Below are 23,891 nucleotides of genomic sequence, written 5' to 3'. Positions count from 1 at the left end.
TCGGCCGGGGCGGTGTAGGCCGCAGCGGGGGGTGAGGGGAGCCGGGCGGGGGTTCGAGGCGTTCGGGAGCCGAGAGGATCGCCGAAGGGGGGTGAGACGGTCGCCGGGGCCCAGCGGGAGGGTCGGGGTGCGGCGCGGCGGCGCCTATGCCCGGGAGGTGAAGGGCGGCTGGGGAGAACGGAGACGGCGGGGGGCTAGGCCTCAGCGCGGCGCGGCCCGGCAGCTCCGCTCCCCGCCCTGCCGGGCCCCCCGCGCCGGGCCCCGGGCCCAAAGCGGGCCGAGCCCTGCCGCTGCCGGAGCTTGGCGACTTGGGGGAGGCGGCGGGGACGCTTCGGCCGGGGCCACTTCCCCCCCCACCCCTCCGGCGCGGGGCGGCGGGGCGAGGGGCGCCGCGGGACGGGACTGGGGGCTGGGGGCGGCATTAATTTTCCGAAAAGACTTTTAATGAGCGGCGGTGGCCGGAGGGCGGGGGGGGGGGGGGGTGTGCACCCCTTCCCCCAGCCCGGCCCGGGGCCGCCGCGGCGGAGGCGGTGCCGGTCCCGCGGGGCGTGCGGGGCCGCTCCGGCCGCGGCCTGGAAAGTTTCGCGGCGTTTTTAGGGTGCTTCCCCCGCCGCCACCGCCGCCGTCCGCCCCGCGGCCGTGGGGACGGAGCCGGCGGGGAGTTGGGGCGCCGCGGCTCCCCTCCAAGCCCGTCCCGTGCCCTCCCCCCACCCCCCCCCCCTTCCTCCCCGTCGGTGAACCCCCTCGCCCGGGCCGGTGTCGGTCTGACTGGCCTCACAACTTTTTGGGTGTGGGGGTGGGGAAGTGGTACTGGGGGTGTGGGGAGGCCGCCAGAGTGCCCCCCCTGCCCCGTAAGCTGCCGGCACATGGGGGTCCCAGACCAGTCCCATTAGCGGGGGCGGTGAGGGACAGGAGCGAGGGGCTGCCTCGGCCTCGCCTTTGCGACCCGCCACGTGCGGGGTGGGCAGCCCCCTCAGCGCGGCCGGGGTCCCTCAGCTACCCACACTGCCCGGGGACGGTTGGCATCAGCAGGACTGGGCCAACAGCCCCCTGGCCCCACAGCCACAGGAAGGGATCACCTCGGCGGCCCCTACACGGCAAAGGTTGTGTCTGGATTTGGGCCCGGGGACCCTAGCTGTGCCTAGGGGCCCAGGTCCCACTGGCGTGGGGGGTCCCTGTGAGGTGCTGCTGCCCCCCCGGACTGAAAATGAAAGGATAAGTTTTTTTTTTCTGTTGTTTTCAGGGAAAAGAACGTCTGGTAGTTGTGAAGTGAGTCCACTGGAAAGCCCACCAACGCACTTCGCCCCGCACAGGTGAAATAGCTCTGGTTTATAGTGTGGGAGGTATCTGGTTTTGATCAAATGCTCTTTACTGTGTCTTTTGGCTTGAACTGCTAATGGCTCTGTACAGGTAGCCTCTAGTGAGTTTAGGAAATTAAAGTAATGCTTACCTTAAAGCCTTGTATTATACCATCTGATTAAGATACATAGATCTGTAGTTGCTTCTAACTTTGTTACCTAACAACATACGGTAAAGATCTATTTTAAGGCTGTTCTCAATTCTTGAGGATTGGTAGACTTAAAATTGGCAAATTTAGGGCAACGCATCAGTCCTCTGTAGTTGAGTGCCTTCTCTTATGGACACCCCTGTGCTGGCAGTGTTTCACACTAGGGCTGTCCATACCCACCAGGTACCACTGCAGATGCCTGAAAGAGCGCCTGTATTCTGTGTTGTCACTTAACAGCTTGGTAGCATTTCCACAGCCATCTTCAGCCTTTTATATGATTTGTAATACATACCTGTATCAGACAAGTTTTATTAATCATAAGTTATCTACAGAAAGCAACCCAAAATTTACCTAGTGGGAGTTTGATGTTTCAGTGTTGTTACGATGAGTGAATTGATCTGTACGTAGGGCCTGGTCCTACAGAGTTGTGTGTACTGTGTTTTTACAGTATGGTGAATCCTCAGGAGGTAGAGATTTATTGTAATATCATATCGAAACTTTGATAGCTTATTACTGCGAAAAGGCTGTTCCGTCAGGAGCTCTGCTCCTTTATTGAGTATTCCTACTGAACCAAGAATGGTATTCCTGTATTGTGTGAAAATGAACCTGTTTGTCTTTGCAATATTTGGTCTAAAAATAAGACTGAGGCATTTTGTTTAACCTCATATGCAAGTGCAGATTGTTATTTGAATAAATAAAAGACTTGGACTTACAGCCTTTTTTTTGTTCAAGTACAGATGTAAAGTATGCTGTGGTATGTTTAGTCTCTGCTTTCTCTCAGGATCATGGTTTTGATACTTTGAGATAACGTTTTAAAGTACATTTCTGCAATGTGGCAATGGCCTAATGTTCCATTTGTTGCTGTATCTGATTGAAGGCTGCCTCTCTGCAGCCACTCGCACCCTGGCAAAACATGGGCCTGTTTACAGCCACACTGAAATAAGCATGAGAATCTGCCTGTGAGGATGTGATTGCAGGACTGGGGCCTGCGACCTTCTGCTCACATAGAGAAATCCTTGTTGGAAAGACTTCGAAGATAAGGAGCCTGTCTAGAACCTTAGGTCCGGAATAACCATGTATAGGAAATTATTTTATTGAAGTCTATAGGAGTGTGCTCTTAGCGACAGTTTTGAATCTTCGCACTTAACATCTTTTCTCTTTATATATCCTTTGAATTTTCCAGAACAGAATTCCTAGAGTCTTAAATGGTTGTTGGTTTTTAGGCTTTGGGCTATCGTTGTCGCATTTCCTATATGGTACTGTTCATCAGATGAGTGAATCAGCTGAAATTAAAATTCCTGTCTAAGTTTTGTGTAGGAAAACAGAGAAGAATCTGTTCAGTTTTGGAACAAAAAGAGTTATTTTTCCATCCTCTTAATTATGTTTTCTGTTGTTGATTGAAACTTGTTACAAGTCTGTAAGTTTTCTAGCCATTACTGTTATTAGGAATAATACTTGAATTTAATTCTCTATTTATTGCAGTGTAATCTGTGTTACCAGTATTGCCTAAAATACACTGCTGCTTTTCTGTTAATACATCTGACATCCTTATGCAATATAAACTGCCTTTTTGCACAGTTGAGGTAATAAGCTTTCAAAAAAGGCAGAATGAGGACAACGTTGCTGCTTCTATCTTCCTAGGTAGATCTTAACAAGTGAAAAGAAGTAGTCCGAAACATGATTCCAAGTGGTAACTAAAAATGTCTAGTAAGATCTTAACATATTACAGTGCCTTGATATGTCAGGCACTTGCATGTGTGTGGAGTACCTTGACTTGTGTGTGGCTTTTCAGAGGTCTTCTTGAGTAATGATTGTACTATAGTTAATAAAAGCGTTCCCTACAGGAACTCTTGTAGTTGACTTTGGTTGCTTCCCAGTGTTTTCTGTCTCAATTTGGATGCTTTTACTAACAAAAAGACTCTTGTTTTCAAAATTACAGTAAGCTTGGTTTGGTAGCTTAGTGTAGTAGAGCATTGAGCTGTTAAATGACCAGAACTAAGCCAAAGTTATGGTTAGATCGTAGAACAGGGACAAAAGTTATAACTTCGTTGTGTTGATGCCAACCACAATCCAATGTGGTGCAGCTTCCCTTGATAGAACAGAGCACTTCACAGAGAGGTACTAGTTGCCTAAAGTCTCTTAGTACGGAATAGGAAAAAGGAATGTATTTTCTCTCTAATAATATCATTTTTACTAATACTGACTGAAAGGTTTTACTTGAAAAAGTAGCTTTAAATGCTTGTCTTTTTGCAATGATTTTTATGGTCTATGTCAATCTCTGAAGAGTGGATGTAACTCCATGTTGCCCAAACATCTTCAAATCTCTGTATTTAGTGTTAGTTTCAGCAAAAGGGTCAGGCAGTGACAACGCAAGGAATTGTTCTTTCTTGGTAAAGTTGAGGAATCAACAAAACTACTTCTTAGCTGTTTGTGGAAAAACTGATGTTTTTGGAGATCCACGTTCCACTTCTGGCCCCAAGCTGCTAGTTTAGGAAACATATGTAGATGGTTATACCTTGTCTGTGAGATTTCATGAAGACACCAAGAAATTTAACATGAAATTTGTGCTAGTATTATCAAATGCTAAATGACATAGCTAAGACTTCTTTAATCGTGGCTTTTATTTGGATGCAATGTGTGAAGCTCAGAGTTCAGTCCTCTTAATTATACATCTTTTAACCACCGACATATAATTGCCTTGCAATTTACAATGCATTTGGGGATTCCATTGCCTAAAAGGGTCTTACGTACGTTGAATGTCAAGTTCTGAGCATACATTTAAGAATGTATCCAACCCACATGATTTAAAATATTATAATATTCTCAGCACAGTGTTTCCTCAAAATTACTGATTGAGTTTTGGGACTGTAATACTTTGGGCTTTCTAATAGTAACTAAGCCATTAACTTCTCTGTAGACTACAGATGATGTCAGGTACCAGATTTCTGCATTACATAATGCTGATACTCAGGATGGTTTAGCAAAGAGTGCCCCCCAAAGTTTGCTGCTGTGCCGTTTTCCAGCCTCTCTGAAGGACTGCTTAACTGTATTGGGAGAGGGTGTGTGGGGTGCAGAGCTACAGCTTTGTTGTCTTGGAGCTGATGTGTGCTGCAAGGGAAATGATGATGCCTGCTTGTGAGTACTAGAAGCAGTTGGAAGCTGGCTTCTTCCTGTGCATGACAGTAGGTACAGACGCTTGCGCAGGTGTGTACCTGTGTGTATTTAAGTCTTTCATTTCTCTCTTTACAGTCACTTTGCAAACCACCTTCTGGTGTCTTACTGACCACCAGTGGCTGCACTCAGCAAGACAAGTAGCTCTGCTTTAAGTGATGATGTCACAGAGTGTGGCTTTGCTCTGTGTCCTGTGTGTACTTGCTGTAAAGTCTTGCTGGGATGCTAAGTTTCCTGGCCTTCACATGTACCAGATAGGGCTTTCGCCAGAGGGGTAGGATTTTCTTCCAGTCAACTGCTCAGGAATAAGAAATGGGAGAACAGGAGAAATGAGTGTGTTATAAAATTACAAATGTTAGCGGTAATCTCATAATAGCATAAGAAATACACTGCACTGCTGGGTCCGATCAGGGGTTGATCCAGCCTAGTATTCTATCTTGGGTAGTAGGAATAGATGATGCTATTTAGGAAGAGCATGAAGACCCAGCTGCTTTAAGTGTTTCCTTCTCCACCATCCATATTTGTTAAATTAGACAGGCTAGGAGGTACATCACTTATGTCCCCACTGTCTATGAATTTTTCTATTGTTTTTTTGAACCTGATGATACTTCTATAGCCTCTTGTGACAGGAAGGTCTAGCAGTTCACTAGCCATGAGTGGTAAAAATGAAGTGCTACTTTAATGTTTTGAGTCAGTCTCTCACTAGCTTCATGAAGTGCCCGTAGTTCTAATATTGTGTGATATAGTATACAATTGTTCTGTACTGACCTTATACCCTACCAGGATTTTTTAAACTTCACTCATGTCTTACATGATTTGGCAATGGCACACATACATTTTTTTATCCTTCTCTGTTCTTTGCCATGTTGCTTCTGATCAGCTCAAAATCTTTTATTCAGAATCAGTTGTTTAAGGAAAATTAACGTTCTTCAAGAAGCAGCCTCTGGTTTCTCTTTCATGGGTTGTGGCTAATGCTAGTTTGAGTATATGCAGGCATAAGCTATGTTTCTATGCAGGCGTATATTATGTTTCTGTTGAACCTTTCTACATCTTCAATGTAGAGTGTAAATGCAAACCTCAAAAATAGCTTCCGGAAAGTTTTGTTCCCTGATATTTTTGCAGTGAAGTACAGCTGCTTAAGCATTTGACTTTTTCCAGGGGAAGTCCATGTTTCCGTCATCTCTTACTGAATCCTGTGGGACAAAAATAGTTTCTCCCCCACCCACTGTTTAGCTAAGTGTAGTTTCAGTTCTCTTCAGTTAAGCGACATGTGTCTATTCCATGTTTGTGCTACTTTTTTATGTTGCAACAAAAAGCTCTGTTAAGAACTCCTATATATTTTGTTCAAAATAAAATATGCCATCAGATTAAATCATAATAAGTAGATTCAACAATCTTTGTTATTTATATATATAAATATAGATATGGTAAGCCATGGAATTAATAAATAAAAAAAGCTATTTTTTTAGATTATGTGCAATCTCAGCCCCCGATCCTGCCAGTGTATACGCATAGAACCACTGTCTTTTGGGAAGTCTGTGTAGGAAACTACCAATAAAGATATAATTGCAAGGTTGTGAGTGTTGCAGTAGGCTTTTTTAAGGTAACATTGGCTGCTAGGTGTATTAGCTTTGCTTTTGTTTGTTGCACTAATTGATTGCTATCAGGATTTTTAACATGATTATATTTGCATGAGCATCTCTTAGTATATATATAGACCAAAAATTGGTGTTCATGCTCATTGATTTCCCTGAGGAGTATTGTCAGTATTTTTTGCTTAAACGTTTCATACGGCATTGTACTTGGGCCCTGTATCTTTCAGACAAACGAGAAGTAAAATACTATGTTTGCCTTGACACAGTCAAGTTAAATGCAAAAATAAGACTTAATTATGAGTTAAATCCAAAACTAAGACTGGGGACACAAGAATAAACCCGGCATTATAGTGGCTGGGAACTGTGAAGCAGTTTCTTTACAGAAGCTTAATGGAGGCACATCAGGTATATATTTCTTGCTGGTTGCTTTGGAATGTTCTGAGGTACTCTTTTTCTTTGGTCTGCTGCCTGATAACCTTCAGAAAAGAATGTTGCTGGGTTGTGCAGAAAAGGAGAAGGTCATTGATCTGTCAAAAGCTCTGCAAAGCATGGTAGTAGCTTGAAAGAAGGTGGTAAATAAAACAGAAGTAGCAGCACGTGAGTCACTCCAGCTGAAAGATGCACTCATTCTGTCAAATTTTTCATCCTGTCCAGTATGCCACCAAATAAAAGCTTCAGTTGTGTGTATGGGATGCAACTAGTTAAGGCTAAGACAACTTTTTTGCTGCCGTAGTAATGGAGGAGGCTGTATCTCATATGGGACCCAAACCCAGATCACCCGTCATCACCCAGAGCACCCCAAGCCCTGTGTCACCATGGGATTTATGTTTTTATTTCATGTTGTTGCTGAAGTGTGTGTCAGTATGTGCCTTAAAGGTGTCTGAAAGGATTATTTGCTTCCTAGCATGCCAAAGAAGAGAGGGTTCCCTCTTTCCATTCTGTTTGTATGAAGAGCATGGCCAACTTTATTGTTCTTAATACTGATGTGTTGTGAAGGGTCATACTCCAATGATTGATTTCAGTTATATATAGTAAGTGCTCCTTACTTTCATGTACTCGTAATGCTTGCAGGCATTGAGGGAAGTTGGGAAAGGTGACTGGAACTGGATTCAATATCTGTGTTTGTGTTGTGGTTATCCGGTATAAACAAAACGGGAGGCCTCTACCCCTGGGCATGTGTGCTTGCATGTGTGCGTGGAAGGGGAATTTTGTATGAAGAGGAAATGTGAAATGATCCTTATTATTGTCAAATGATTAATCAGGTCACTTGCGCTAGTTATGTTTTGTAGCGCGTCTCCATTCCGTCTGCTGTGCATGCTGCACATGTACAACTGTTTCAGTAATTTTAAGTGTGTTTTTAAATTTTTAGTAGTCTTCTGTCCTTCTGCTCTTAGATAATATGCTAATGTAAGGCCTGGTTTATACAGTTTACTGTTAGAAGTGTGATAGGGTGTTTTGTTTTGCCCTGGTGACCTAAAGATGCTTTTGTAGGTCCTCCAGTGCCATAGTGCTTTTCGTTTTCTCATGGTACATTTACACAGTGAAAGGTGAAGCCTTATACCTTCACAAGAGGAAACTGCATATTTCCTCAAAAGTCCGTATAGGTTCCCTCCTTGCACTCATGTTCTTGCCGTTTCAGGCCTTGGGAATAAGTAAATTGATTGGGGTGGTAATCTGACAAATCGGTACGTTTGTCACATGCCTCTGATTTATAATGTATTTCCTCATTATCACCTCTGTGTACATTTGTTTGCTTGGTATATGACACATGAAACAGAACTGAGTGACGAATATACCATGTTTAAAAGCATTTATTCCAGTGAATATATGGTGTTTCAAAGAGTTTATTCCAGTACTTTTGGGATGGCCTTTCTGAATAAGAGCTGCCTTTGAAGGCTAAGCTGAGTGTAGCTGAGTAGCTGCAGAGTATGTGTACTGTTAATTTTATTTGAAGCTACTTTGGGTTTGTTTGTTTTCTTTGTTTCTTTGTTTGGGTTTTTTGTTTGCTTGTTTGTTTTTTTAAAGATGATTGCCAAAGACTCCGTAATGTTGGGAAATGAAAAGTATGATTGCATGAGTTTGCACTGTAGGAGTCTATTTTAGAGTGAGGAAAAAACCCCAGCCTCTTGCTGAAATATTTCAGCTCTCCTGGCATTGATGGGAGTACTTTCTCCGACATTATTAATGATCACATTTACCTAAAATTAGTACAAGGAGGTAGGAAAAGCTCTGAAGAGCCGTGATGACCTCAGGAAAGACTGCATATTGATGCTTGCAGAAGCTGCGGGCAGCCGCAAACTCTGAAGACTGTTTATCAGTAATGGTCTTCATGGCAAAGAAAGCTTTAAAACCAAAAAAGCGTCCTTGCACTGCTTGATGAAATTAAAATTTTGCAGAGCAGGGGTAGTCACCAGCCTTTTTGTAAGCAGATACTGGAAGTAAAACCTCTGCATTCAAATGGGTTAATTATCATTCAACTTGATTCCTGAAAGCAAGTGATCTAATCTGACACTTAACCTTTTTCAACTTGTAGCTTCCAGTCGCTGTATGGTAGATGAGTAGAGTTTTGTTTAACAGGTTTAAGTGCGGTGGCAGTAGCATTATCCTCCCCCCTCCCCCGCCCCAATAATTTCCTTTCATGGTTTCCAATGATCTGTGAATACTGATTGAAAGCTATTGTGCTAGCAGATTTGGCTTATTGGGTGCTAACTGAACCACAGGTTTAGTGACTGCACCTGGCCACTTAGTTCTTAAGCAGTAATAATATCTATTTTATTCTGTCTGACTTTGACCTTTTTGATATTTTCCTTAGACAATCTACTTCATCTTGACTCATCATCATTCCAGGATAGAGGTGTCCTTGGGGCTCTCTCTTAACACTGATATGGTACAGAAGATTTAAAATCAGGTATTGTTCTGGGTCCCTTTTTCCCACCAAAATGAAACACACAATCTAGAACTGAATGCCTTTTATTTTTTTCCCCCTTATGTGATTTGTCTTAACATTATGATTCTTTCAGCTGATGTTCACAAGGAATAGAGTCACGTGATGTATGAAGGCAAACACATACACTTCTCTGAGGTTGACAATAAGCCCTTGTGCTCATATAGCCCCAAACTGTGCAAGCAGAGGCGACTTAACGGCTACGCCTTCTGTATCAGACACGTTCTGGAGGACAAGACTGCCCCCTTCAAGCAATGTGAATATGTGGCCAAGTATAACAGCCAACGCTGCACCAACCCCATCCCCAAATCTGAGGATCGTAGGTGAGTTGTGGTTACCTGTTACAAAGTGGTAAGTGGCTGGGACATAGGCGTGAGCTTTCTTTTACGAGGCTGCCTGGTTTCAGAGTGAGGAAGGAACTGACCTAAGTGGATTGAATTCCAGGAGGGAATTTTTTAACAGTTTTAACACCAGTAAACTGTATTTTATTTTCTGTGGGAGCCAAGTACTCAGGAGACAATAACGTGCTGCCAAGGAAGTTTCTGGGAGTTTTTTGCTTTTCTCAAATTCACTATAAACTGTGGATCAAACCTACTATGCACTACCTGCTGTTCTAATTAATTTGCTCTGTCACTCACAGTATATGCTCTTAGAAAGGCCTGCTTGTTTGGCCAGCTGTGCCAAAAGCACACTTGCATCTGCTTTTCATGACAAACAGTTGAAAATGCATACCTTCTGGGCTTTGGGAGCAGTGACACATGGGGGCAAATCCAGAATTACAATTCAGTGTTTGTGATTTGGTATTGATATGTAGTGTTGTATTACTGGATTAAAATAAATATTTCTTAATAACAGATGAACCAGATGGGAAAGTGATGTCCACTCCCATTTCTTCTTTGCTTCCCCGCTTCATCTGCCCCTCTTCCCAAATAGAGATGCCCAGGGTGCCCAGGTATTAAATGTCTTGCAAGAGATAGCACTTGCAGTTGTTGGAGAGCTGGGAATTCAGACCATATTTACTGAATTGCAGCCCATACTGCAACCGCAAGGGCATTCTTCTTTGCTTTTTAAGGCTTTATGAACACCAGTGTCATTGGTGTTGCTTGGGTTGAAATAGTAGAATTTGTCTTGTCTTGTCTGCCAGGTATATATGACTTCAGTTTTTCAGTCAGTTGCATGCTTTGCCTGCAACTCAGTATTTAATTAATGTGTATGTTAACTATCTGAGGCTTGATCTGTTAGAAGTGATTTTTTAACCTAAAATATAAACAAAATATGCCAAAACCGAGTCAAGCCACCATTCACTGACCTTTCACATTATGAGCTGCTATTCACTAACCTTTTGCATTATTAGTCGTGTTCCCACTGTGCCCTACATACAACTTCCTTCTCAGCTCACAGCTCCCTCTCTTGTCTGAAACAACAGTTGGACTGTGCTCTAAATTAACTTGCACTTCACCTGCCATTTCAGTTGAGGAGACTGATGAAGTGAGAAAAAACCATGAATGTTTGTCAAAAGCTGTAGGGCAAATGCTCAAATGGCACAAGATGAATAACTTTAAGCTGTAATTTGACAGTCGGTGACTGTTTCTTTGCTGCTGTACAATTGAAGCTCTTTGGAAATAAGCTTGCAGAAATGATCATGGAAATTGTTAGCACAAATGGTATGCTGTAATTTCAGATGCAGGAGCTGACTGAACCAGAGTTGCTGTTTACCAAGGGTCATACTTAAAAACAATAGAAATAACACCACTTAATGACACTTTTTTAGGTCTTATATGTTGCCATGGAATTTGAGATTTTTCTTTACACCTTGAATTGAGTTCACACTTTGTTCTTTTTGATTTTTCTCAAGTTAAAGTGAAGTGTGGTCATGACATCTGGTGTATGTTATATTAGAATAATTCAATTGCATGTCGAGTGTCATATTACAGTACTTGAAGAGGACAGCAGGTGTCTGAAGGAGAAAATAAACTTTTAATTTCAAATGAGAGGATGTGATAGTTTGAAAGAATATTTTAAAAGACTGCTTCTTAGGGCAGAGCTTAACTTTAACAATAAAACTTAATGAATGCGACTGTGCCTGCTCTAAACTTCCTCTTTTTTGGCAGGCAAACCTGTATCTGTTTCTTAGGTGACTTTTTTCACACTCCATTTGATATAAAGATCTTTGCTATGTCTGAGGTCTTCACTCATAGCTTTTAATTTTCTGTGTACAAAATTGCTGTCAGATGGTCATTTTGTCACAGTTGTAGACATGTAACTGTACATGATCAGAAGCAGGCTGTATGATGCTCTGACAGCTATCTTTCTGGATACTTTTAAAGATGATAAAAAGAGTCTTAACAGGACACATGCATTACATTCCAAAAGCTTCATAGTCTGTCCACAGATAATTAAAAAAATTATCACTTGACCTCAGACAAATGAGATGCTACCAGCCACAAAGATGTTTAATATGCTCCCATAATAGTAGATTTCTTGTTAACCATTAACATTCTGCAAATTAAATCTATTAATAGTGCATGACTTCACTACTTTATTTGAAGTCTAGTTTCTCTATTCACTATCTTGCTTTTTTTAAAGAGTCTGCATGGGGTGATACAGACATGGGTTCTGTATATGTATGCCCTCTGAATATGTTCCTAATTCTTTTTTAGCCAAATATATGCATAAATGCTGAAATTCAACTTCATTTTTAAGTACAGGGTTATTACAATTTAGCTGGGTTAAGTGCCATTTTATCTCTAATTCTCCTCTTTCAAGAGAATCTTTAAAATATTTTGTTAATATGCAAGATGCTTTCCAGTTTATTTGGATCTACATTTAAATAAGGGACAGAACGCGATACCAGTCTGGGATGTACTGGGAAGCAGAATGGAGTTGTATGTGGAAAGCCATGCCCTGGGATGTACTGGGAAGCAGAATGCAGTTGTACATGGGAAACTGTCCAGCTGAAGCTTTCAGAGCCTGTCACCCTTTGTGTGTCTCATGTTACAATAGTTTTAGTGGATATCAACCCACTGCTCTTACCATATGTGCTCATTGCATTTGACCTCACCTGCACAAAATAAGTGCCTTTGTCACCGAGTAGGGAAGGGGTGGAAAAGACTATATTAGATAACTCCATGTGATCCTGTTAGCTGGGAGTAACTCACAGGCAGGTTGTAGAAGTGACAAATTGAGCCACTAAGACAGTCGCATCAGAATTGGCTCTCATAGGGCCAGCTTGACCGTAACAGGTTTCACACTCAGAGCTATGTGGAAGGGCCTGTGCTACTTAGAGGTGCTGTTCCGGTCTTCCCAGTAATCTGTCATCCATGGTTATGGCTTAAACCCAGCCAAAACACAGTGCTGTACCAGCTACATGGAAGAAAATTAACTCTATCCCAGCCAAAACCAGGAAAACTACTAACGCCTTTCCTGGCATTACATCTGATCCAAAGTGTTTATTGCCTTAAGTCGGCTGGTTATAGACTGGTTCTGGCCAAGTCAGTTAATATCTGCAGCACTGTGTAAAGTCAGAGCCCATTTGGACCAGGGCCAACAAAAATGTCATCCTAGAACTTGAAGGATGGGGAAGTTGGTGTGTATGCCTGCCTGGCTGTGCATGGGAATAGCTAGAGCCTGACAAGGCCAGGGTTGGGTTGGTGCTATTAAATTATGTCTGGCCAAAACTGCCTGTGTGTAGTCTCTCTAGCCAGAGAGAGAAAGACCTAAGCACTCTTCCCAGTTTCTTCTTGCTTCTTTTACTCCAAGGTGTATCAACCTCAGTTGTGCTGAAAGGCAGAGAGTTGATAAGAGCCTAAAGCACAGAGCCAACTCAATGTGTACAGGAGTCTGCAAGTGCTTGTGATCTATGTTTTCATTATGTTGTAGCCTGGCATCTATGAGTTTGTGTCCAGAGGTGTAAGATATAGTTGATCCAGTGATGCAGTATGGTCAGTTGTAAGAGCCAAAGCTTTGTTCTGTGCCATATAAAAATGATTCTGTTACGGTTAAATGAACAAGCAAAACCCTTGCTAGCCTAAAACTCAGAGAATGTTATCAAGCTTCTTACCTGTTTATTTACCTTATCTATTATTTGCTTTCTCTTTGTTTTTCACAATGAAAACACACAAGCTAGTTTTACCTTCTCACTTTGGCACAAGCACAAAGTGGCAATATTTAAGTTCTGAACAATAGGAAGGAAGCATTCACGTGCAGCACAGCTCTCTTTTAGTTAGAATTAGAGGGGGGGAAAATCCCCTTGTATTTTTTGTCTGTTTATTGTTTTGTTTTCTGTCATACTTAAAGTGCAGTTGCAACTGATCTTAGTCTTGTTCAAACAAAATACTTTAAAAGTGCTTAATTGTAATTTTGGGAATAGTGCTGTTAACTTTAAGGAAAGCTTTGTTGAGCCCTCATTATATAATTTTATTTTTAGAAGTGTGTATCTCACTATGAATTTACAGTATTCCAGTGTGTTCTAATAAGGATTTCACACATCGCTGGCTTTCAGCTTGCCTCATCTAGATTTATTTATTGCTTGCAACTTAATTATTTAGACAATAATAAGTAGCTGTACTTTTCAGCCTTTTCTGATTTATGAGTCCTTATGGGTGTGGATGCTTCAAGAAGCTACTTATATGGAGATTGTTAAAGAGCATATATGAATTTGCTTTTTCGGTTTTTACCTTTTATGGACCCTTTAGAAGCAATTCATGCATTGTTTCTTTAGGGGTGGTTCAACAGGCTGGAAGTCACTAAACTGAAGTGTTAAACCTGGAGGGGGGGTGGGGGTGTTGGTTTGGGCTTTTCTGCTGTTTTTTCTCCATGAAGACCAGGAATAATTTAATTTTAATCTATTTATTCGAAAAAGCCCTTTTCTTGGATTTATATTGACTGGATTTTGAAGAATACCTTCATGGGTGTTTCCTTATCTTATCCATAGATACACTGATGTAGACATCACTCTTTCCCCATATCTTTGTTTTCATCTATAAGCTGCACGTTATAGGTGGAATCCTGCAAGGGCAGAAGTCTTGATTGCTGGTGGCATTCTACAGAGGCAGAAGGGGCCTGCCTGTGTGAAACAGGAAAAGGATCAGATAATAGTTTCTACATTTCTATTAACTGCTTGTTTTAATCAGACAAAGATTAATTGTTTACTTCTTAGTATGTTTTTTTTTAATCTGTGGCCATAAGTTGCAACTCTTTCCTTTTAATTTTCGTTACAGACTTTCAGAGGCTTGTTTTTTTTCTTTTAATAACATGACTTTCAAAGCTTTTTTTAATACATGTATTAGAAGAGTTTAAAATCCATGTTTATGGATTGTATGTATACATATTCCTGTCATTGTGTAAACATTTTCTAGCAGCAGAGAACTTCTTTTAAACTAGGTTTTTGTTTGAAGAACATTCAGCTAATTCTCTGGCTACAAAATTCGTCATGTTAAACTACTATTAAGTATTTATGCTACTTGTTCATCAGGTGCAAATAGTGACCCTTCTCAGCAGGTGTCTGTAGTGAGATTGTCCATATAAGAAACTGCTCCCTACTACAGTGGAATTAATAATAATACTAATGTGTGTACTGATGAAAATGTTAGCTACTTCCAGTGAAAGAACAGTCAAATGGAAGGAAGTAGTCTTCAGTGTACTTTTTCTTGGGAGCTTTTCAAATGATCGGATTTAATGGCTTGAGTTCTTGCTGGTTTATGTGTCAAGACAGTCCATTTGTTTTGTTCACTTTGTTTTGTGAGTATTTACCCTGTTAGAGAGTAAATATTTTGAATGGTTGTGTGTGAATTTCCTTTGAGTAATGAATGAAGACTTTTATATCTTGAGATTACAAATTGTCACTTGTAAGTTTTTGTTTTCTCTTACAGGTTGGGAACACCACAGTTGTCTGTTGTATTAGAAACAGTTGTGTACGCTTCTTATAAAACCTCTTGTGTTTCAATCTGTATTCACGAGATTGAGGGGGCTTTGCTTAGTGATGTCTGTTTTCTTCAGATTTTACTTACAGGAGTTGAGTTAGTCACTGACTGCTTTTACTTTTCAAAGGTACTGCAACAGCCACCTACAGGTACTTGGCTTTATACCGAAAAAGGAGAGGAAGAAAAAGAATGATCCCATAGAGGACGTAAAGGTCAGGCATCAGATGGATGCTATGGCCTTCAGTCTGACAGTGCCCACCCTGGCCTTGAAGATGCCCAATGGACTGGATGGGATGTCCCTCTCCCCTCCAGGGGCTAGGCTTCCTCTCCACTACCTGGAGGCAGAATTAGAAGACCCCTTTGCTTTCAATGAGGAGGATGATGACCTAAAGAAAGGGGCGACGGTGAGGAAAAAGTTGCAGAGCAAGTTGGCTCAAAACCGGCAGCGCCAGAGAGAGACAGAGATTTTAAAAGTTCGCCAAGAGCACTTTAGCCCCCTTCCTGCACCTTTGCAGCAGCAGCCTCTGCAGCAGCAGCGCTCCCATCTGCCACCTTCATCAGCTTCGTTAAAGCCGACAGGGCTACCGCAGGGCGTAGTCTGCAAGTCACCTCAACCTCCGAACACCAGCCTACCAATGCAGGGAGTGGCACCCACCACACACACTATAGCACAAGCCCGGCAGTTGTCTAACAAGAGACCTCTGCCTCTCCTGCCACCCGCTAGGGCTCCTGTCACGGACCCTCCAAGGACTGATCGGGTCCTCATGAAAGCCACAGCCTTCTCTCCGCACTCGTCCTGCATGAGCCGGCTACAGAGACTGGTGAAACTGTGCACTCGAAAACAGCAGCTGGAGACTGATCTGTTTCCACATTTAGGTGGGTAGATAATAGAGGCACTGCCACTTCTTTTTTTTTTAACTTGAAAAAGGGAAATATCTTCCTAGCTCTGTCCTGCATTTGTGTGTTGCCCTGACAAATAACCCTGACTAGGTAATATCTGGATGTTTTCTTAAGCCCTAAAGTGCTCAGGGAATGCCTGGACCCATCCAGCATGGTTTACAGCATTTTGCTTGTTTCTTAATGTTCTGTTAACCATTTGGGAAATCAGTCAGAAGTGTAGAAAACACTGCTTGTATGATACAGGCATTGTATAGAAGGTTCGCAACTCCAGTAATAAAGGTGATGCCAGCTGTACCTACACAAGTGAGCAAAGTCAGAGTGATAGCTGTGTGACAAGTGCACATTACAAAATGAGCGAAATTAAAAGTTTGGAGATTTAGTCCATCATTCTCTGCAGATCCAAATTTCCAGTGGCCTGGGAGAATTGAAGCACAAGAGAATTTTTCTTGATGGGGCCTATTGGTGTATGGAATACGGATGAGCAAAAGCAAAAGACTACTGCAGGAGGGCAGCACCGTTACAGAAGATAATTGGAGAGGTGGAGTCTTGTCCGCATTCCAGAGCAGGAATAATTTCCTTCTTATTATCTAGGAATCATTACAATCACTTGCTTCTTGAGAAGATGTAAGTTAATATAGCCAACTTGCTGCTAGGGCAGTAGTACTCTCTAAAGCATTAAAAAGGTAGCTGATCTCATGGCTTATTTGTCTGATTATGAATGCAGACCTAGGTAGACCTAGGCAAACTTGTTTTCTCCCTCACCTTCCAAAGTCACCTTACTTTTCTGGTTAGATTGAGCTTTTCTAACAAGTAAAATACTGACGCTGGTTAAGAGAAATGGGAATCGGTGGGTGATACTAGAGAAGGAATGCCTTTTATGATGGGCCTTTCTTTAAAAGAAAAAAAAAAGACTTCAAATAAATCTGGACATTTTTCATACAGCATCTTATTTAATTGAAAGCATCTGTAATTTTTGCTATTTCAATTAACCTTTTTTAATTTGCTATTAAGATCTGACCTTTGGCACTCATGGGATAGCTTGGCTATTTGTTCAGAAGATAATTAGTGTCCCATAGCATGTCTCCAAAGGAGGTTGTTCTTCAGAAAACCTCTTTGATGGTCCTATATATAATGCAGGTCTTTTGAGGAATGGCAACTCCAGAGGCGCTTCTGAGTGTCACAGACCCCAAAAGCTTAGAAAGTGACCCATGTTTTGAGAGACTGTAGAAACATCACTTTCTGTGTTTAAAGTTTCACATTCTCAAGTGGTGAAGTGAATACACTTTCCTGAAAAAGAGGCATAGTACAAGAACTGATTAGACCTACGAACATGTGCATCTGCATAACTGTATGTGTACGCAATTAGAACATTTTCTATTTGGCAAAGTAACAGAATTCACGTATTAATTATGTGAGAGTGGAAAAAACCATTTCTTATTTATTCATAATATGCCTTTATATTAAGGACTGCTTATGCTGGTTCAGAGAATTTCAGGATTTCTTTTTTATAACAGAGTAGCACTGGAGATGACTACACAATATTTAAAAAGATGCAGCTAGTTTTAGGTGTACCTACATCATAGCCAAGTAATTGGATATTAATGTAACTGCAGTCTTCAGTGTGAGTATAGCTGAATCTGGATTAGATTTTATTCCTTCATTTCTGCAGTGCCCATTAGAAGCAATTCAGAGCAATCTCTGGTTTTATTTTTAAACTTTAGGTAAATAATTTGTTACATGGTAACAATTGTGGACATCTTTATCCAGTTACCGAGTTATTTTATTCATTAATGGAAGGGGTGGGAGTTAACAAGTTGAAGGTAAATTCTGGCATTTTATTAAATGTCTTAATAGATTTGAGTTTATTTCAAACGAATATCTTGAAAATAGGAATGAAGAATAGAATTTTCAGGATGCTGAAGTTCTGAAAAATATGGTTTCTGATATTGATGGTTTATGTTAAAGTGTTGCTTCTCAATGATGAAGGTGCTCTTGATGGTGGGTGGTATTCTAAGTATGTGTGTCTAACTCTGAAAGCAGGTGACCAAGTACTGATGCATTTACCAAAAAGCATCTGACTTCAGAATCATCTCAGATAGAGTTGTTTAGTTTATTTTAGCAAAAATAAAGTGCTCCTTAACTCTGCCCCAGCTACTGCTCCATTTTCAGGGAGCACACAAGAAAGTGAAAACGTAATAACGCTGGCTTGTAAATGCAGTTATGGGATTTTATCCCACGTGCTGCAAGGAATTGGCAAGGATTCCCCTGGATGTGGAGAGATAGTAGGAAAAACTGCAAAAGGTGAAGCTCCAGATAAACTGTTCCACCTGAAAACTTGCTGGACTCTGCTTCTGGCTGTCCTGTTCAATTGTGTTTAGCTTGACTGAGGCTGCTGGTTCATACAATAAGTTGATCCTACTGCATCATCATTAAGCAAAAGCATGCTGCTTAGCAAAAGTGCAAGAGCATTTGCATCTCTCCCTTAAGCTCTCTTTTCATGCTAATGTATGCATTTGGCAGGCATTTACAGAGGCTGAGCAGAGGAGCATTCTGTGTAGCTGTGTGTCTATCTCTGTCCATGCTGTTCTGTTTTGCAGTTTTCCTATTCTCCCTCTATTCTGGCACAGAGGAGGGGTCAGAATATGAGCAGAAATGAAAGTGACCTATTTAGATCATACAGTATTAAAAATTACCAGGCACTCATTTCCTCATGGCAGGGAGTTCTCTGTTACCTCTTCTCTAAAGATCTCGTGTGCTTGGTATGAAAGCTGGAATATTTTTCTGTATTTGAGAAAGCTGGTCATCTTTCTTCCACTGCTTGTGGATGAAGAAGCCAATAAGGATTTTTAAAGGCAAACTCAAATTTGACAAAAATCAGTGCATGCTGTTTGCGCACTGTAATGGAGCTGTTACTGTAACTTTTCCTATATAATTGAGGATATTATATGACTTTCTCAAACATAATTATGCTTGTGACTATACACACATTCATCTTCTGTACTATAGTTTGCTCAGAGACTTGTATGAGGTAGATACACTTCTCATCCAGCTTTCATGTTTTCAATTCCCTTAGGGCTGGATTGGTCTGAAGACAGTGGAGAAGAGTTGGAAGATTCAGAGCAAACCTCCCCTTACCAGGTTGCATGGTCTGTCCGAGAAACTCTCGGCTATGATAGACATGGGTGAGTATAATTCTTTAGTATTCATGTTGGCACTGGTGGAATAAATCATGTAAATGTGAGCTTCAAGTGGAGTTAGTAGAATTTAAGCACTTGTTCAAGTGCTTTGCTGAAACAAAGGATTGTTTGAACTCATTTGTTTGTAAGAACTATGAAACAGCTTGTCACCTTCTGTCCCAGTTTCCACCTGACTTAGACACCTTTGTGCAGTCTGCTATCAGAAGGATGCATCGGGAAATAATTCAAGCTTATTTGCCTAAATTTAATTGAGTTTGGTTGGATTTATTCATTAACTTGCATGCCTTGCTTAGTAGAGATAATTCCTGAATTAGAACCAAATGAAAGTAGTTGACATTGGTTTCTTGTCTTTTCTACTGTCTGTGAATGGCTTTATTAGTAAACTTGCTACATTTTACTCATTAATCTTTACAGTAATTGTGCAGGATGATGTTTCAATGTGGTTTTTTTTAAAAGGGTAAGGCACTTTTCATAATTAAGTGTTGAATAAACCTCTGTCAAATAGTTGGGAGCATGGGAGAAAGTGTTGTGATTGAAGGGATAAGCAGAGCTGGTGCAGAAAGACTTACAGTGTTCTCCGTATGCTGCTACATCATAAATCTGAACTTACAGCAGAATATGATAATATATGTCTATTAATGTAAACATTTTAAAGTGCAAAGTTAAAGCAAAGCATCCCAAGCATAGTATTTTAACAGAACTGAAGCATGTTGATAACAAAATGAAATTTGGGTCTCAAAATTTGTGCTTTTTATAACATGATTCTCTTTCACTAAAACTGGACTTTTTGAGACTACAACTCTCTCTAATTTTTAAATATCACAGAGTAATGATGTTAAAGAAATGTTATTTTGCTGTTACATGAAAATTCTGAAATTTACCAGCACTTCTCACCATCTCTAAAGTCTGCCCACAAGGTGAACAGCTTAGCTCTATCTGCCATGAGGACAGACACCAGGATGCTGCATACAGAGAGCCTTCAGTGAAATCAAAGCTGTGTAGACTTAACAGGAAAAACCCCTTCTTTGTAAGAAAGTTATAAATGACCATTGTTTTTTAGGGCATCAGCAGTCAGAGAGACTGAGCTTTCACAAACACTAATTTTAACTTAAAAGACAACTTTTAACTGTTTTGGGAAAACATGAACAGACTTTCAGACTTTTAAATCATACATAATTTTCAGAGCAGACATATCTGTTAAATAACTTCACTTGAACTCATCTCTCTTTGACATTTGATCTGCTTTTCCCATAGATCCTTTTTTTTTTTTTTGTAAACTTATAAAGGTCATCTCTGTGTGTTCTGTCTTCTATTTGTCTTAACATCCTTCAGATTCTTCCTATTCTTTTCACATACTGAGAGAAAAGAATAGCTTGTCTGGATGTTTTCTATTCCATTATAGCATTTTTTGCACGTCAGTTAAACACTGTCTTAACTAACCATGATGGATAATTTTTTGTATGGTGCTAGCTGGTTTTGTACTTCCCATTAGCCTGCCCAGTGTTAGCTCTGTAACTACTTTCCTAATTTTGTTTATAGATAAATATTGATGCATTCACTTGATGTCAGACTTCTTAAACTTTAATTCCTATTCTGCAAGCTTCTGTAGTGGCATCTATTACCTGTAATGTTTCACCTTAACACTTCTGCAGTGGTCTGGCTGCTGCTAAAAACGAATTATCTCAGGCTATTTCTTAGGTGATCCGAGTTGTCAAGACTCTGTCTTGCTAATCTGGAGTGGTGTCTCCTAACTTAGTAAGCCAATGACTTGTTATGAGTCTGAATTTTACCAGGAAACCAATGGAGATTGTTTCCCAAGACCTTTAGATTCTGAAATCACATACCTGAATTTTACTATGAAAGCTACTTTTTCCTCTGTTCACTTGTGTTTGAGCTCATGGTCCCTGTGCAAGAGGGGTAATTCTCCACCAGCTAACTCCATTCTTTTTCCGTTTGACTTCGTGGAACACAGTGGGAGTGATGCTTCTCAGAACAGATCAGTAAAAGAAAGCCAAGAATCAATTTCTTTGTTACTGGACAGCTTGTTCTCAGCATTTCTGGTTGTGTGATTATGAGGGTAATGTAACTTCCTGTTGAACTTTTTTGTGATACTCTAGCTGCTCTTAAGCTATCAGAAATTCACCGGATTGATTTAAAATTCAGGTCTTAACAGTAATACATTTTTGAGTTCACCTGTGTTCTGGCCTTTAAATCTGTAAAACTCATGTTGTTCCAGTCATTTGTGTAAACACAGGGCAAATGTTTGCTTTTATTATTCTGTCCTTTAATTTTGAAAAATTGGGGTTCCTGTGTGTCACAGGGTTCCAGGATGCAGTGCTTCGAGGCAGGCATGTTTGAATTCACATAGTAGTGCAGGAGTTGGCGCTGGACACAGTGCAGACAGGAATTCCCTACAGGAGCAGTGATTTGGAGGGAAAGCAGGGGCTGTTCCCAGCCATAGATTAGTGAAGCTTCCCCCCAGATGATTCAGTTACTAGATCTTGCAGCTTAGAAAGTGCTGGAAAACAGATGACTTTAAAACAAAGTAGTTTTTCACTTCTTATGCTGAAATACAGATAAAGTGAACATTTCAAGTAGCGAGTTTGAAAACGGAGTGTGAAGGTTGGAGGCCTGCCTCATACCAGCTCACTCAAAGGAGGAAATACCACTACCGTATTGTGGAAGTTGGATTTAGTAGCTCCCTGTAACTAGGAGAACTAAAAAGAAGGGAAGGTTCTTCAAATCCCTCCTTACAGAGGGTTTTGAAGCATAGTTGTTGAGGTGTCTCAGACTAGAGAGTGTATTCTCCTGGTTCCCTGGTGGTGCCTGGCTGCTCCCAGCTACCCTTTTGCTCTTCCTTTCTGCTGCTTCATGCTGCCTTCGTTTTCTTCATGAACACACAGCGATAATTCCCCTGATGTTTACATATGACAGTCTTAAAGGGGAGGGTTGGGAAGGAGCATTTTGGATTATCAAATGGTTTGTGTGCACTTTCATAGGAAGGAAATGCCACACATTAAGTTGAACTTTGAAGTTTTGTATGCAGCTTAAGAGAATAAACTGAACAGAAGTTGGTAAACTTGTTTATGAAGAAACAATAAAAGTACCTTTCAGTTTCAGTACTTGCCTAATGAAGAAAAAAAAAGGCAGTGTTATTGTGATATTTTTAGGTTTCTTTAAACATATGTTTCGTTTAATGTTGCTGACCTGGAAACAGAGTTCTGAATAGACTTTTAGAAACTGCCTCAAAATAAGCCTTTGCCCATTGCAGGCATGATGTCTTTCTATGTCTTGTATGTGTGTCTTCATCTACTTCCTTAAAAATGATCTGGTAAACTGCAGTTCAAAATACTGTAACATAAGATGACTTTTCTCTGTCTATTTCAATAAGAGAGAAGTAAAAAGTCTCAAATATACGGACACTTGCATTAATAAACCATCTTTTCACCAGAAAGAAACACTGAGGAGTATTCCTGTCTTTTTAAAAACCTAATTTGTAACCATATTTAAAATTAAATCAGTATATATGCAACTTCATTTAAAAATCTTGGCCCAGAATCTGAGACCTTAAACCTACCTATACCTAATTGATCCCATCCATATATATTAAATAGCACACAATTAGATTTTTCTAAACAAGTTGTTTTTCCCAGTGGCCATTCTTGCTATCCCAGATCTTTCCATTGACAATGTTTAAGTTGTATTTGTTGCTAGGCACGTAACTGGAGAGGTTAATTACTTGTAATTTATGCTTCTAGAAAATTACCTGTATTCTGTTTTAACAAGCAAAATATGTAGTATGGTTGACTTTAGATAACATTATATAAAAATGTGTTTGTGTCAAGGCAGTGTTTACTCCTGTGGAGTAAATGTGGACAGCCTTAGTGGAGATGGATGCAGTCTCTTATATTTGGCCTGCATGTAAATAGAGTAAGAGTTTCCAGAAAGAAAAGTAGGTCTTAGTCATACTGCCTTTCAGGGATAGCTGTGCTGCCTCCATTTCTGGATCTTGCTTTATTTAGTAAATATAATGGCTGGTATCTTGCATCTCTTCTATCATTGGCTAGTTGGGGTCTACTTTGCTCTGCACAGGTTTGGATGTAAGCACATTCAGTGTCAGTGGCCAAGCTCTGCAGTCTGAACCCTGGGAGCTTTTAATTTCCTTCATTTGTTTGGATTTGGTTCTTTCCCCCTGCCATTCCTTTGTTTCACAGGTAGGGAAGTTAGCAGGAAGTTTCTCTGATCTGTAAGGAAAAACTGAACAAACTCTGCTTTGCTTAGATTCACTGCATGTACTTTGTTGCTCCATGAGCAAAAATTAATAATTCTACAAACTAGAGTTCTTGTTGTGGAGGGCTTCTGGGTAGCTTCGTAGGCCTTGTTGTTTTAAAAAGTCCCAGTGATGGTTTTATTGTTACATGATTTTTACTTCATTTAACTGAATGTGTTGTCATGGTTTGATGGTCTTGCTGACATGTATCTGGACATATGGAAAGCCAAGATAAATGGGAAAAGGCTTTCTTAAGCAGACAAAGAATTGGATTAGTGCTTCATCTGATCACTGCTTAGCATTGGTCTGATTTTTTTTCCCCTCAGTGCCTTTGAAGTTAAACGTGCATTTCTTCTCCGTGGCTGTATTGTAACTCAACTGTAACT

The 23,891-nt window shown here is 40.7% G+C and overlaps 1 protein-coding gene across 4 annotated transcripts in view; it reads left to right on the top strand.

Annotated features, from left to right (window-relative positions):
• Positions 1 to 23,891, top strand: part of INO80D (INO80 complex subunit D) — a 45,375-nt gene that overhangs the window by 692 nt on the left and 20,792 nt on the right. For 3 of the 4 annotated variants that reach the window (XM_061455415.1, XM_061455406.1, XM_061455396.1), the window contains exons 2-6: positions 1,244 to 1,313; positions 9,086 to 9,181; positions 9,294 to 9,540; positions 15,266 to 16,014; positions 19,112 to 19,220. In XM_061455415.1, coding sequence (XP_061311399.1) covers positions 9,323 to 9,540; positions 15,266 to 16,014; positions 19,112 to 19,220 — 1,076 coding nt within the window. In that variant the 5' untranslated portion in view covers positions 1,244 to 1,313; positions 9,086 to 9,181; positions 9,294 to 9,322. The remainder of the gene's footprint in view (positions 1 to 1,243; positions 1,314 to 9,085; positions 9,182 to 9,293; positions 9,541 to 15,265; positions 16,015 to 19,111; positions 19,221 to 23,891) is intronic. The other variant, XM_061455424.1, reaches the window with a different exon arrangement.

Source organism: Pezoporus flaviventris, unplaced genomic scaffold (genome assembly GCF_033815535.1).
Source record: "Pezoporus flaviventris isolate CSIRO_AGI_PZ_B2104156 unplaced genomic scaffold, CSIRO_AGI_Pfla_v1 ptg000001l, whole genome shotgun sequence".
Classification (NCBI taxonomy): domain Eukaryota; kingdom Metazoa; phylum Chordata; class Aves; order Psittaciformes; family Psittacidae; genus Pezoporus; species Pezoporus flaviventris.
This window is presented reverse-complemented; position numbering and strand designations above follow the sequence as displayed.